Genomic DNA, 14,490 nt, shown 5'->3' on the forward strand with positions numbered 1-14,490 from the left:
TAGCTGTCCTTGACCAGAACCTGCGAAAGTTCTTTAGGTTGGGATTAGCTGTTAGGATGAAGGTAAAACACCTTCGCACGGCCTCCACTTTGACTCGCCCTGCTTTCTAGCCTTCCCTGGTCTTCCTGTCTCTTCCTTCCTTGCTTTGTTTCATAGCTGCTTGGCCGTCGTTGGTTGTCGTGTCTGCCCCGATCATTCTTCCTGTCCTCTTCATGTGCTTGCCCCTTCGTTTCAAGAACTGTGGGAAGAAGTCCCGCTCCTCTGCAGTAGGTCAGATGCAGACGGTGTTGGCAGTTCTTATCCCCACTTCACTGTACTTGTTTGTTACAGTTGCACTTTTATATTTATGTTCGTAGACTTTGGTTAAAGTAGCCTCTGACTAAACTGTAAGCTTCACAAGGGCAGGAGCCATTTCTGTGTTCACTGGAGGATTGTGCCCCTGGCATCTAGCACAGGGTCTGGTACATAGTAGAAGCTTAACAAATACTTGCAGAATACTTGAATGAAAGTTTCATGAAAGACTTTCTCAGCAATACTGCCTGCAACCTGCTGGCTGCTGTGAGGTCATGAAGGTGGATGAATATAGGCACACTTTGCCATTAGAGAGTTCACTCACCAACCAAGAGAAGAAGGTGACGTGTACCAAAAATATTGTAATATAAGCTAGATGGCAACTAGGACTTAGAAATAATATACTTTTAATTGTCTGAAAATGCACCTTTAGATTGGCCTTAAATCTAAAATGAGTGAATTACAGTGTTAAATAGGGCAGACGGTATTTATGAATGGCTCTAACATTCATAAAGTAATCCTAGCCCTAAAAGAAATAAAAAGCTGAACACATTCAGTGTTAAAAGTTGAAAAGATAGACTAAAATGCATTCATATTTTTAAGTGCCAGGACATTATACCTGTGGAGGTGGTCTGTGTGAAAGAAATGAGGAAATTTTGTGCATTGCCAAACATTTTTTGAAAGTTCTGTCAAAGCACTCTGTTAGTATTAAGCTGTAGAAGTGTCTGGGGCTCGCCTGGGACCTTCTTGTGTCTATTTTGTGAGACTGTTAGGTCAGCCCTCACTAAGTTTTTTTTTCCGTTCCTCTTCCAACATTACTTACGCTGTTCTACCCCAACTCTGGGGTTGTAGCCTTAAGCACGCGCTGAGGAGGAAGGCTGCCTGGCTGCGCATTCTCACAGGAGTCAGGTGATCTGGTTTGAAGGCAGCTGCTTGAGGTTCCAGGCAGTCGGTGTCCCCTCTCTTCTGCCTCGGGACAGCTGGTTATTATCAAACTCGTAACAAGTCTTCCTTGCTTATTGCCTGCTGGGAGAGGAGGGAGATTATGCAGTGGGCTTTTGATTGATCCAATGGGAATTACATTGATCTGGTGTCTGGCTGTGGTTCTTCTCAAGTGGATCGCCTCTAAGGTAGGCCATCTTTATTTTTAGGATTGTGACGTTAATCATCAGTTTATGTATTTGGTTGGAATAGAATTGCTAGGAGTTTCTCCTTTGGCTTCAGTTTTTATTTCTCTGATTAAGAGAGCTATTCGAGTTTTACCTGTCAACTGAAAAGCTTAATTGTAGTTAAGCGTGGACTTTTTATTCTTTTCCCACCTGATTCCTCCTTTCAGGGGCTTTTTAGGGTATCATTCCTCGGTGTCAGAGTAGCTTCCCTCAGTATCATTCCCTTAAAGAAGTTTGTGATTAAAGAAATACACCTTTTAAGATTAAATAATTATTAATTTATACTTTTGGTGTACATATTTTAAATATTCTTTTTGGAGATAAAGAATTTACTTATATGTTAAATGTGTAGTTGTTGAGAATTTCTAAACAGTTATGAACTTTTTAAAAACGAAACACTACCCTCTATCATGTTCTCTGTTAAAGTCTTGCTACTACCAGAATGTATACCTTACTTATAACATGTTGGAAAAAATGTAAGATTATTATGTATCTGTTGTTTTTGAACTTTAATTCTGAGTATCAGGCTTGAGAAATGCTGGCTAGAATGCTAGCCATTTGCCATCTGGAAAAAAGTCTAAAACTAATGTAGGAAATATTTAAGATGATACTATGTGAAATTATTTTTTCTATATTTGTATAAAAATGATTATATCTTTCATCCATCATGCAGCTTTTTTCTTCCTGTATTTAAGAAATTGAAGAATATTAACTTAAAATGTATAAGGCCATCAGTATTTGCAAAGGAACCTAAAGCTTCCATAAACTTGTTTCTTTTTCAAGCAAGGTTTTAATCCTTGGTACATAATTTTTCACATAATGTTTTAAACATAATTGTCCCTTATTGAAGTAGTCTTGATTTCTTAGTGAATAAGATTGAAGAAATCTCTTAAATAAAAACAGTGTGCTCAAATTTTTAAAATCCTTGTGTTTTATAAGTTAAGAATTAATTTTGTTGTACTGACAGCTATTTACTCATTGTTTTTAAAGGATTAGCTCACCAGGTTATTGAATGAAGGTCAAGTTAGTATTAATTCATTGAGTTTTGGATGTTTTCAGAGACTTTTTACTTTTTTTCTAACCAGCAAAAAAAAAATTTTTTTAAGAGAGAGAGCGAGAGAGCAAGAGCAGGGGGCAAGGGGGACACGGTGGTGGGTAGGGGCAGAGGGAGAGAGAGAATCTCAAGCAGGCTCCACGCCCAACGCGGAGCTAGACACGGGGCTTGATCTCATAGACCTGAGATCATTACCTGAGCCAAAATCAAGAGTCGGATGCTTAACTGACTGAGCCACCCAGGTGCTCCCCCCAAAATTAAGCTTTTAAACAAAAAGAATGTTAATATTTTAAGTTTGCAATATTTTTGAAAAATATATTGTTTTCATAGGCAGGAAGAAGGGAAGGATACTGTTCAGTGGATCAATGCAATGTTTTAATAGACAAACATCAGCATGTTTCTTTAGCATGTGTAAGATGAATATACTCTGAAAAAGCTCATTTTACTACATCAGAGAAAACTGCTTTTAAAATTTTGGCTGCCCAGCCATCTTTTGTAATCTGTTACTGTTGTTTGGTAATGTTAACCAAAAAATTTATTTAGTACTACTGTGGTTAAGCCCTTTGACCATCAGTTTACTAATCCACCAAATGGGGCCAACAAAACCTATCTTATAAAGGTCTTTGTATGGGTTAAATGAGAGTTTATATGAAAGTACCTGTAACATTTTCTGACACAAAGTAGAAGTTCAGCAAGTGTTAGTTAATGTATTATTACTTTTCCCATGTAAGGGAAATAAACAGGCTTTTGCACAGTAGATCATTTTAGTGGAAAACTTGAACAAGATAAAAACAATGGCACTTAAAATATCTTTGCTCAGTTTTTAAAAATGTTTGTCTTTAAAAGTTTTGTATTAACTAATATTGGAACAACTTTTACACCTTTTGTCACTCACTTTGTAAGTGAGATCTTGTGTGGAAGAGTGATTCATCCTGATTGAAGGTGAGTGAGTGTCCTACCAGGGCACTCAGAAGTCCTGTTAGCGTGGCAGTGGATCCTTTGGAACCTTACAGTTTAACTTGTTTACGCTGCTGCTGTCAGTTTCTGATTAGCTCAGCCACGCCCGTGTTTTGACCTATACAGTTTGCTTTTCAAGCTGTTCCCAGGATGGCTAAATTAGAAGAGTCACGGGTAGAGGCGTCTGAGTTCTTTCCCTTCAGTGGTGAGGTGAGGTGGGGATGTGGATGATGATAGCACAAAGTGTTTTGTGACTGACTGCGACACAGGATTGTCATTAAATTCGTTGTACTCTTTTAATAAAAACAGGATTTTACTAGTATTTGGCTTTTAAGATGGTGATCTTTAAAAAGATGTGTTAAGTCTATGCTGTAGTGTTGGCGTAGAAAGCACATATGACTTTGGTTTAAAGTAACTAATTCTAACATTTAAATCAAATTGTTACAATTCATAATTTATAGTGTGTTTTTCCAAAATGAGTTACTTTAGGTTGTTCTACCATGATTGTTTAGTGAGAGAATTTAATAATATTCATTTTAATCTTGGTCTGTGAGGAGATAAATGAATGAAGTATCACTCGGGATATATTTGTTGATAGGCTCAGATAGATCTATTTTAAAAGTCCATCCTTTAAAAAAAAAAACATTGTCTCATTTGGATTTATTTTATAAGAGTTATGTCTTGCCGCTTAATATAGCTTTTAAACTAAGTTATGTGTGGACCAGACTTACTTAAACTGGTAATGAATAGAATAACTTGAATAAGTTGTACTTCAGTAAGTATAACTTACTGAATATATTAATATATTTAAAATTAAATTCTAGTCTTTTGCCAGGTTTTTATTATGATTGATATAGACCCTATCATTTTTATATTTAAATTAATGTCTCTATAAATAAGTCTAAAGGGATTACCTGAAAATAAATTTTTTTTTTTTTTTAAAGATTTTATTTATTTATTCATGAGAGACAGAGAGAGAGAGAGAGAGGCAGAGGGAGAAGCAGGCTCCCAAGGAGCAGGGAGCCCGATGTGGGACTCGATCCCAGGACCCCGGGATCATGACCTGAGCCGAAGGCAGACGCTTAACCATCTGAGCCACCCAGGCGCCCTACCTGAAAATAAATTTAGTATGTCATAGTTATAATCTGGATTATGTTCACTAACAAGTTTTTGATTTATACTATTTAACAGAGAGCTGATATTAGTTTTTCTCAGTCCTTAATATGTGAAGTGGTAAATGAGATATTACATTCCTAATTAATGGCTGTTTTAGTAAATAGTCATTCTACATTAAAAAAATAATAAGGTCAATCACTCTCTTGAAGAGGGCTGTTAGAGATGGCAAGTCATAATTCGTTTTCATAACCTATTTATCCAAGTTGTTATTGGACACTAGCAGGTTGATAGGTATTGACCATGACAGGCTATTACACAGTGATATCTTTAGCTTCACTAATATGTCTTGGCTGAGAGTAATATTTATTTCCACATATATGCTCTCCAGGCTCCTAGGTTTTCCTCTAATATGGTGGTATTAAGGGGAGGCCTGTAATCTAATAAGAGGGGATCAAACAGCAGGTGCAAGAGGTGCCTTTTAATACCAAGTGATTACAGTGGCTGTTTGCTCCAAAATAAATAGTTTACCCTGAAACTATTTTGGTTTACACTGCAGTAGGCTTCCTTAGGAGAGAGATTCTGTTGGTAGAAGACACTATAAGCGTGATGCTGCCAGGAACGTATTCTGTATGATTTAGTCCCTTGGGATTTGAGATCATGCTTTTCTTTATAGATTTCTTTGTAGTAGATTCTCATTTTACTTTTTAATTTTAATTTGGTTTATTTTGTGAATAGATAATAACTACACATACTACAAAATTCAGGGGATAAACACTGAAAAGTCCTCCTCCTACCTCTGTGTCCCTCGGGCTCCCTGGAGACAACTGGTGTTGAAAATTAGAATTTTATTTTTGTTTGAACTTCTGTTTCTTTTATGTTTTCTGAACTGTTGTTTTTTTGTTTTTTGTAAGGATACATGAAATTATTAAGTTTAATTGACATTTGTCTCTTACATGATAAGCATTAAGGAGATAATAACAATGATTTGGGGAGTTATTTTGCAAACTACATTCAAATAAGGATTTTAAATAAAGTAAATTTCTTTATAGTGATCATTTTTCCTTGAGATTTCTAGGTGTATGTTGAGGAATGTAAATCTCATGCCAGAAGATCATTAATCTGATATATAAAAATATCTCATTTCTTTAATGTTTATTTCTTTTGTTAATGAAGTTGAGCATCTTGTCTTATGTTTATGGGCTTATTGTTTCTTTTCCTGTGAATAGTATGGGTTTATGTCCTACCTGTTTTTCTACACTCTTATTCATTATTTTCTCACTGATTTGTAAGGCACTTTTTGTTCCTTTCATTTTTAGGTAGAGTAGGGGGAAATTCACCCATTGTCCTATCTGTTGAACTCATGTTGATCCATCTTTCATGACTTCTAGACGTGTTTTATAGAACGGTTAGAAAGGCCTTTCTAATAGGAGGTTTGGTCAGTTTCATCTTCTAGATTTTTAAATCTGTCTTTGTATCAGTTCTGTTATTCATGAGTTTATTCATCACCTTAATAAACTATTCACTAATTTATTTGCAATAAACCTACTCAGTCCCTCGTGCATGTATACAGTGCATGTATTTAGAATCTACTAAAAGCTACTGTTTTAGGGGCCAGGGCTACGGTGGAGAATAAGACATACAGTTCCTGCTCTTATGGAGCTTCTATTTTAGAACGAGCGAACAGGATAACACCAGCTAAGTGCCATAACAGAGCAGGAAGGTAGGGCTGTGGGAGAGGGTGGCTTTCAGGTGACATTAGATTTGGTAGCCTTGGAATGCCTCAGTGAAGAGATGACATTTCATCTAGAACCAAAGAGATAAGGAGGAACAGTGATGCAGTGATCCTGGACAGGGAACAAGTATAAAGGCTGCACCCATGGTACAGCTGAGGAATAGCAAGGAGGCCAGTGTGGCTGGGTTATGGTGGTGAGGACAGCGTAGGGGGACAGATCATGGAGGTCTTTGGAGATCAGAGCTTGGTGTTGGACCTTATTCCAAGTGTGTAGAAAGCCACTGGAGGATTTTGAGCAGTAGCCGAGTTGTTCACTGTTGCTTCTATGTGAAGAGCGGACTGGGGGCCAAGAGATGCAGCAGGAAACAGCCAGCAGCCCACTGCAAGAGGCCAGCTTAGAGGTGGTGGTGCCTGAGAAAGAAGGAAGAAATGGAGCTAGAGAATGGGAGAGGAGTGCAAAGGTAGAGTTGGCAGAACTTGTGGAGGGTATTTCAGCTCTTCAAATTTATTTTGTTTTAGGATGTATATTTTAAATTAGTAACATTTGTTATTTTTATAATAGCTTTATTGGAATACAATTCACATACCATACAATTTACCCATTTAAAGTATATAATTCAGTAATTCTTAGTCGTATTCACAGAGTTGTGCAGTCCTTGCCACGGATAATTTGAGAACACTTTCATCCCTTGTAGATAGAAACACAGTACCATTAGCATCCGCTCCCCATTTCTCACCAGCTCTCCCCACTCTAGACAACCACCAGTCTACTTTCTGCCTCTATGGATTTGCCTGTTTGGGACATTTCATATCAATGGAACCATACACTGTATGGTCCTTTGTGACTGGCTCTTTTCACTCAACACGCTGTTCTTGAGGTTCAGCCATGTTGTAGATGCATCAGTACTTCATACCTTTTAAAGTCTGAATAATGCCTTGTTGTATGGATATACTTCATTTGTATTAATCCATTCATTCATTGCTAGATATTCAGGTTGTTTTTAGTTTGGAGCTATTATGAATAATGTTGTAAGCTACATTTTTATATCTGTTTACTTTTAAACACAAAATATATTTTAAAACTTCTCTTTCAGTGGTACCCTGTCCTTTGTTTTATAGATTCAGTGTTGTCTCAAATCTCTGAGTATACTAATTATATTTTTAAAAATTCTCTCATTTCTTGCTAGCCTCTGGGCCATTTGGTTTTTCATCTTGTTCCATTTATTTCTAGCCTGATGGGTTTCGTCAAATGATGGTTCTTGTTTGATTATTCTTTCATGTTTAAATTAAGGGAATGGTAAATAGTTGGACCGTATCTCTTCTTCACTTCTGTCTACCTCTGCGAAAGGTCTTTCCCCAAGTGAGCTTGTCTGACTCCGACATTAACTTTCTACCTATTGCATGTTCCTTACTCTGTATCCACTTTTATGGTATTGCTTCATCATATTATAACTGTCTTCTTCACAACTAGAGATTTTAAGAGCAGATGTCATATCTAATTTCATTTTGTATATTCAGCTTCTTTTGCACAATAAATAATAAATGTTGGTTAAATTTCATATCCCATGTAATTGCCATGCATTAAAAATTGTATGTATGTTTTTTTCTAGAGGCGTGGAGCTATTTCCTATGACAGTTCTGACCAGACTGCATTGTACATTCGTATGCTAGGTAAGCAGTATTTATTTTGTACCAATATCCGTTAATTTTGTTATCATGTGGTGTTACTTGAGATTGAGGTAGTTTTCATTTGGTTGGTTCATCGCTGTTTGCAATAGAAATAATCTATTATTCTGAGGTTTAAAAGTCTTGAAACCAATATTGAATGTTATGTGAATAAAGAGAGGCCTTTTAGAGTACTTGAGTCTCTGATTTAATTACTGGGACTCTTATCATTAGTACACAATTTTAAATTGAACTAGAGTATTCTTCATAAAAAAGGGTCCTGATCACATAGTCCTGTCATTGCATGTATTCTCTTCTCACTTGGCTGGCGAGGAAGACTGTTGGTCTTCTCCCAGTCTCAGTTCTTAAATTTTTCTTGTATTACTCAAGTCCATAAAGTAAAATGAATTTAGATTGTGTATATATGTATCATTGTTTTCTCTCTTCACCAGATTTTTCTCCTCATCACATACTCCTTGATCCCTTGTCCTTTAATTCATACTATTAGAAATGTACAATTAAGATTTACTGGAATCTTGCAGATTTACTTCTCTTTTCTTAAAGGAGTCTTCTGTGACTCCTCTCCTCATGCTCAGAATTCCTTCCTCAACTTCTAAGATATTGAGCCATCCATATTCTTCACCTTTCTCTGGGTTTTTTGTTTTTGCCTCTGACTAATTCTTTCCCATCCTCTTAAGCCTAAGTGTTCTCCAGTGCCCTGTTTTTGCTTTTCTTCCTTTTATCCCTCTTTTTTTTTTTTTTAATTTATTTATTTGACAGAGACAGAGATAGCGAGAGCAGGAACACAAGCAGGGGGGGAGTGGGAGAGGGAGAAGCAGGCCTCCCGCCGAGCAGAGAGCCCAGTGCGGGGCTCGATCCCAGGACGCTGGGATCATGACTTGAGCTGAAGGCAGCTGCTTAACAACTGAGCCACCCAGGTGCCCCCTTTTTTCCCCTCTTTAATTTACCTTGTGTGTCTGCCTCAACTCCATTCTACTGTAATATGTATTTTTTCCTCACTAGTGTGTGGTCTTTTCCTCTTTACTCTCTCTGTCTCTCTACAAACACATTTGGGATTCTGCTCTCCTGAAAACAACTTTAGACTCCTTTTTTTTTTTTTTTTTTTAAACTCTGTAGAACATCTCCACATGAGTGTATTGTGGGTACCTGACATTTAATTGAGCAGCAGAGGCACATAGGTAGAGGCAGGGAGACTAGCTAAGGAGCGAGAGCAAGAACAAAACATTTGTGTTCCCGGGGCGCCTGGGTGGCTCAGTCATTGGACGTCTGCCTTCGGCTCAGGTCATGATCCCAGGGTCCTGGGATCGAGCCCCACATTGGGCTCCCTGCTCCGCGGGAAGCCTGCTTCTCCCTCTCCCACTCCCCCTGCTTTTGTTCCCTCTCTCGTTGTGTCTCTCTCTGTCAAATAAATAAATAAAATCTTTAAAAAAAAAAAAAATTTGTGTTCCCAGGTCTGTTCATTTTTCAGTCTTTTGCCATCTCAGCACATAACTCCATTCTTCTGGTTGTCAGATCAGAAGGCTTCAAGTCATTTTTGACTCTTATTTCTTATCCACTTCATGTCTACTTCATCAGCAAATCCTCTTGGCTGATACCTTCAAAGTATATCCAGAATTTCACCACCCTTGATGCTGTTACCATCGCGATCTGAGCCATAGTTATCTTTTTTATTGTTAATTATAGTCACATTGTTGTACATTAGATCTGCAGAACTTACCCTGCATAACTGACACATGGTTCCCTTGAACAGTATCTCCCCATAGCCACCCCCCACCAACCCATAGATTGCTTCATTTCTTACACTTGCTCCTTAGCTAGTCTCCCTGCCTCTACCTATGTGCCTCCGCTTGATTCTAGTTTATGTGGCCAAAGTGAACCTTTTGAGAACTAAGTTAAATCAGTCTCACTCCTCCATTCAGAATCTTCTGATGGTTTTCTGAGATGAACAGCCAGAGCTATTATGATGGCCCACAGAGGTCCAGCATGAACTGGCCCTACCACCTCTCTGACTTGACTTCTCCCTCACCTCAGTCCATCCATGCTGGCCTCTTTGCTTGACCTTGAACATGCCAAGCATGCCCCCCATCTCAGGGTATTTTATTTATTCTTTGTTATGCCTGGAAACCTCTTCCTCCAGATAGCCACATGGCTCACTGCCTCACTTCTTTCAGGCCTCTGCTCAAATACCTTTTTTTCAATGAGGCCTTCTCTGACCACCCTAGTGAGTCCATTCTCCCCTACTTCTTCCCCCCCCTCCCCGCCCCTGCCATTCTTCTTTCCTTGCTTTAGTTTTTTCCAGGTTACTTATTACCATCTTCCGTAGAATGAAATCCTTACTTGTTATATTATTTATTTCCATGAAAGGATAAGCTTCATGAAGCCGGGGACTTTATGTGTTTTGCTCACTGCTATACTTGCAGTGCCTGACGTGTGGTGGCTGTTCAGTAAGAATTTGTTGCAGGGTGAAGGAATCGCCACATGAGAGAGTTGATTAATCACTATGGGATGACATGAACATTGAAGGAAATGATGGCCTTACTTAGAGAAACGAGTGAGCCAGGAAGGCCTTCTAGGCAAGCACAATTCAAGGGCACAGGCGGCAGGGATGAAGACCTAAAGGTTATGAAGTTGGAGGCTGTGGAAGTATAGTGGGGAAAGTGCTGTCTTTGGAGTCCACAGAGTAGGTTTGTATCCTGACTCACCCTTTACTAGCTTTATGGCATGGGCAGGCTACTTAACTTCTCAAAGTCTCAGTTTCTTCATCTGTAATGGGGACTAAGATGCCTACCTCCCAGAGTTGCTGAGAGAATTAAATAAAATAGTGCCTATAAGGCACAAAAGAGTGTCTGGTACATGCTTCCAGTGGTTATTTTGCTGTGTGGAGAAGTAGATCTGAAATTCATATGAATACATGTAGAAGAAACAATACTGAGCTTATACAGGCCAAAGTTTAAGACCCAACTAAAGTCCTTGGGTGTATGTCCACTATCAATGAGAAAAGAGAAGATTGATCAAATTAAACATTTAAGGCAAAATCTTTAACATTTTATTTTTCTGTACATTCATAAAATTTTAAGGTGCTTAAGAATGGGTCATGTATTTTCTTTCATATCTCTTATAGTCTAGTATGGTGGTGGGCAAGGGGTAGACACTTAATATTTTTCTCTCTGGATTTTTAGAGTTTTGTGCTGAGGATTTTAATTAACTCCATGTGAATAATAAGATATTAGGTTCAACTGTCATATACTTGTCATGTTTCCGAATGCTAACTTTAAAATTTAGATAGTAATTATTATTATTATTATTATTATTGTAGAGGTAGATTAAAAAAAGAAGTCCACCTAGCCATACAATTCAATATTGAAAATTTGTAAATCCCTTTAAATAGATCAGCTGTTAACTACTTACTCCATAAGTACTTAGTGGGCCAGTACTTATGAGTATGATACCACATAAACCTTTGTTGCATATGGGAGCTTCTTCCCAAAATGGCAGCCTTCTAAGTTTATTTTTTCTTGATTTTGTCCAGGAGATGTACGTGTAAGGAGTCGAGCAGGATTTGAATCAGAAAGAAGAGGTTCTCATCCATATATTGATTTTCGTATTTTTCATGGTAAGTGTTGGCATATACAGTATTTCTCTTAGGCTTTCAGTAAACTTCAGATTTTCATAAACTTATGTAATTTTTCAAAGGAAAAAAAAGTTATGTTTGGAATGTTTTAAAAAACATTGGGTCATGATAAATGACACTTTATTTCTAGATAATGTTGGTAAATGCTTAGAGGCAATTAGAATTGTAAAGTATAAAATATGAAAGCTGATATAGTTTTTCTTCTCCTTTCCAATTTAAATGTGAAATTACTTTGGTACATTTTTTTCTTCTTGAAATGTGTGTGTGTGTGTGTATGTTTGAAGTTGTTTTATTCCATATGTTTTGTCTTCACTACTCTAGATAAAATGTTTTTGTGCAAATGACATTTTATAAGGTATTTTCATAGTTAACAAGGTGTATCCTGGTTTATTTGAAAATACACTGCCACCTTTAAAGATGTTTCATAGAATGCATATTTTGAAAACAAACATTGTGTGGGTCTGGCCCACAATGGAGAAAATGGAAAAAACAGAACTTCTAAAACCCTTAAATAGTAAACACATTATCTGTTTTTGGAGGAGCTCCACTTTTGGAAATGTTGGATAAATTATTTGCATTAACACTCCATTTAAAAGAAAAAAAACAAGAAAAACTGGACAAAATATGGAAGACATGTATTTGAGTATATCAGAATGCTGTTAAGACAGAGATGAATCTGGCATTTGGGCTACTTTCCCCCTTAGTAGCATCTGTCAATTCTGGGAAAGGTGGATGAGAAGCTGAGCAGAGTTTCTGATGGACACTTAAGACTAAAAAAAACAAAAACAGCTGTTGATATCCCACCAAGGTTGGGGCATTTGTCCTGGTAAACCCTCTGTGCTCCATTTGGAACCCCAAAGTACTGTACCTTAGAAATAAATCCCAGCTATGAAATGTCTCAATCCGTGATTAGATCAAGGTGATCTGTGATTTGTACCTCTAGCCACCTACTTGAGGTAAATGTTAATCCTCTTTGAAGGAAGGTAACATTACCCTGAGTCTCAGATTACCTCTAAATTTTTCATATGCAATATCAAGCACTGAATTAAAAATAAAAAAGGCAAAAGGAGATAAGACAGTGTGATGAAAAATGAAAAGGAAACAACAGTAGAAACATCCATAGGAAATTCTAATGATGGGATTATTTTACATGAGCTTCACAATAACTAAACATAATTTGCTGATGGGGAAAAAAGACCTGATTAAGAATTTCAGTAGAGGACTGCAAATTGTGAAGAAAAAAAAAAAGAAATGGAAATTTAAGACTGAAAAATAACATACCTTTAATAAGAACTCACTGGAGATGGTGTTAACAGCAAATAAGACCAAAATGCAGAGAGAATTAGTGGATTGGGATATTAGGTCAGAAGGAAATAATTTAGAATGAAATACAAGCAAAAGATAGAAAAGACATATAGAATATGTTCTAGTTGTCAGTTGCTCTATATCTGTCAAGAATCGTGAAGAATCTTAAGATTTTACCTTATAAGTTAACAAATAAATTAGCCTGTAATTGCTTCCTGGGTGCTGGCGGAAGACACAAGACTCCTAGGTCAGAGACAAATGACTTTATTATTCATGGCATAGCAAGCAACATGAACATAATATTATGTCAGTTCTTCTAGCTCCAGCACATCCTGCAGTGGCAACACGGAGGGTTTTATGTGGATACTGTGCACACAGTGAATTTGCATTACCTCCACGAACTTGGGGAATATACCCCTTTTACAGTAATACTGCTCTTTGTCCCAGAAAAAGATGTTACTTATCCCTCAAGGTTGCTAGCTGCAAACACAAGAAATGGCCTGGATAAGGACCTGGTCAGAGCTTGGGATTCTTGTCACACCCAGCAAGAATGTGCAGGGACACTCAGGAGTGTCCTCTGTGGAGGATTACTGCTCCCAGTAGTAACAAATGACTCCAAACTTACTGGCATAAAGCAAGAGCTTTTTTTTTTTTTTTATGTTCATGATTCTGAGGGTCAGGAATTTAGTCAGCATATCTGCTTCAATTTGTCTGTGTTCCACAGTGTTTTGATCTTCAACTAGGGTAGTTCAAACAGCTAGAGAGAGCTGGGATGGCTCCACGAGGTCTGTGTATCTGGAGCCTTGTTTTTTCTCCACATGTCCTCTCCTGGGGCTGGAACATCTAAGATGACTTCTGCACTCTTATATCTGGTGCCAGGGTAGGGTGGCTGGAATTTCTGGGGCTGGCCAGCATTTCTTTCTTTCCATAAATGGCAGTGTCACAGGAGTTGGACCTCTTCCATGACAGCTGCTGTCTTGCCCCAGAGCAAGCATTCAGAGAGAGAGGAAGTATGGGAACACCTGGTCCCTGACGATATGGGCATGGACACTGGCGCAACATCACATTTTCATATTCTTTTTATCAGCTGTGTGACACAGCTTGCCCAGATGCATGCAGAGGGGACATAGATCCCACTTGTCAAAGGGAATAAGGTCAAAAATGTCAATCTTCTATCCTTAATCTGGCACCAAATGTGTTGAAAAGGTCTTTAGGGTCCCAGGAAAGGAATAGGAAATTAGAGTAAAAATAGTCTTTGAAAAGATGATCAAGTTATCTCTAAAGCTTGATAAAGCACATTAAGGTACAGATTCAAGAAGGATTATGAATCTTAAGTACAGTAACATTAAAAGAAAATCACAGTGTATTAGCATAGTATAACTGAAAACCAAAATCAAAGAGAAATGCTTTCACTCATATGTGGAATTTAAGAAACAAAACAAACGAACAAAGGGGGAAAAAAAAAAGAGGGAGCAAACCAAGAAACAGACTCTTAACTATAGAGAACAAACTGATGGTTACCAGAGGGCAGGTGGGGGGATTGGGGCAA

The 14,490-nt window shown here is 37.7% G+C and overlaps 1 protein-coding gene across 6 annotated transcripts in view; it reads left to right on the forward strand.

Annotated features, from left to right (window-relative positions):
* PDE7A (phosphodiesterase 7A) overlaps positions 1 to 14,490 on the forward strand; it is a 114,239-nt gene that overhangs the window by 49,044 nt on the left and 50,705 nt on the right. For 4 of the 6 annotated variants that reach the window (XR_010410678.1, XR_010410677.1, XM_064588272.1 and 1 more), the window contains exons 2-3: positions 7,930 to 7,990; positions 11,535 to 11,618. Coding sequence is in view for 4 of the 6 variants with exons in the window: in XM_064588272.1 (XP_064444342.1) it covers positions 7,930 to 7,990; positions 11,535 to 11,618 (145 nt within the window). In the remaining 2 variants the exon portion in view is untranslated. Of the gene's footprint in view, positions 1 to 790; positions 1,422 to 3,348; positions 3,682 to 7,929; positions 7,991 to 11,534; positions 11,619 to 14,490 lie in introns of those variants that run through there. The other 2 variants (XM_045896477.2, XM_045896478.3) reach the window with 2 other exon arrangements.

This window comes from Mirounga angustirostris, unplaced genomic scaffold (assembly GCF_029215605.1).
Source record: "Mirounga angustirostris isolate CCGP_5_RB_7025 unplaced genomic scaffold, mMirAng1.0.hap1 SCAF_4, whole genome shotgun sequence".
Classification (NCBI taxonomy): domain Eukaryota; kingdom Metazoa; phylum Chordata; class Mammalia; order Carnivora; family Phocidae; genus Mirounga; species Mirounga angustirostris.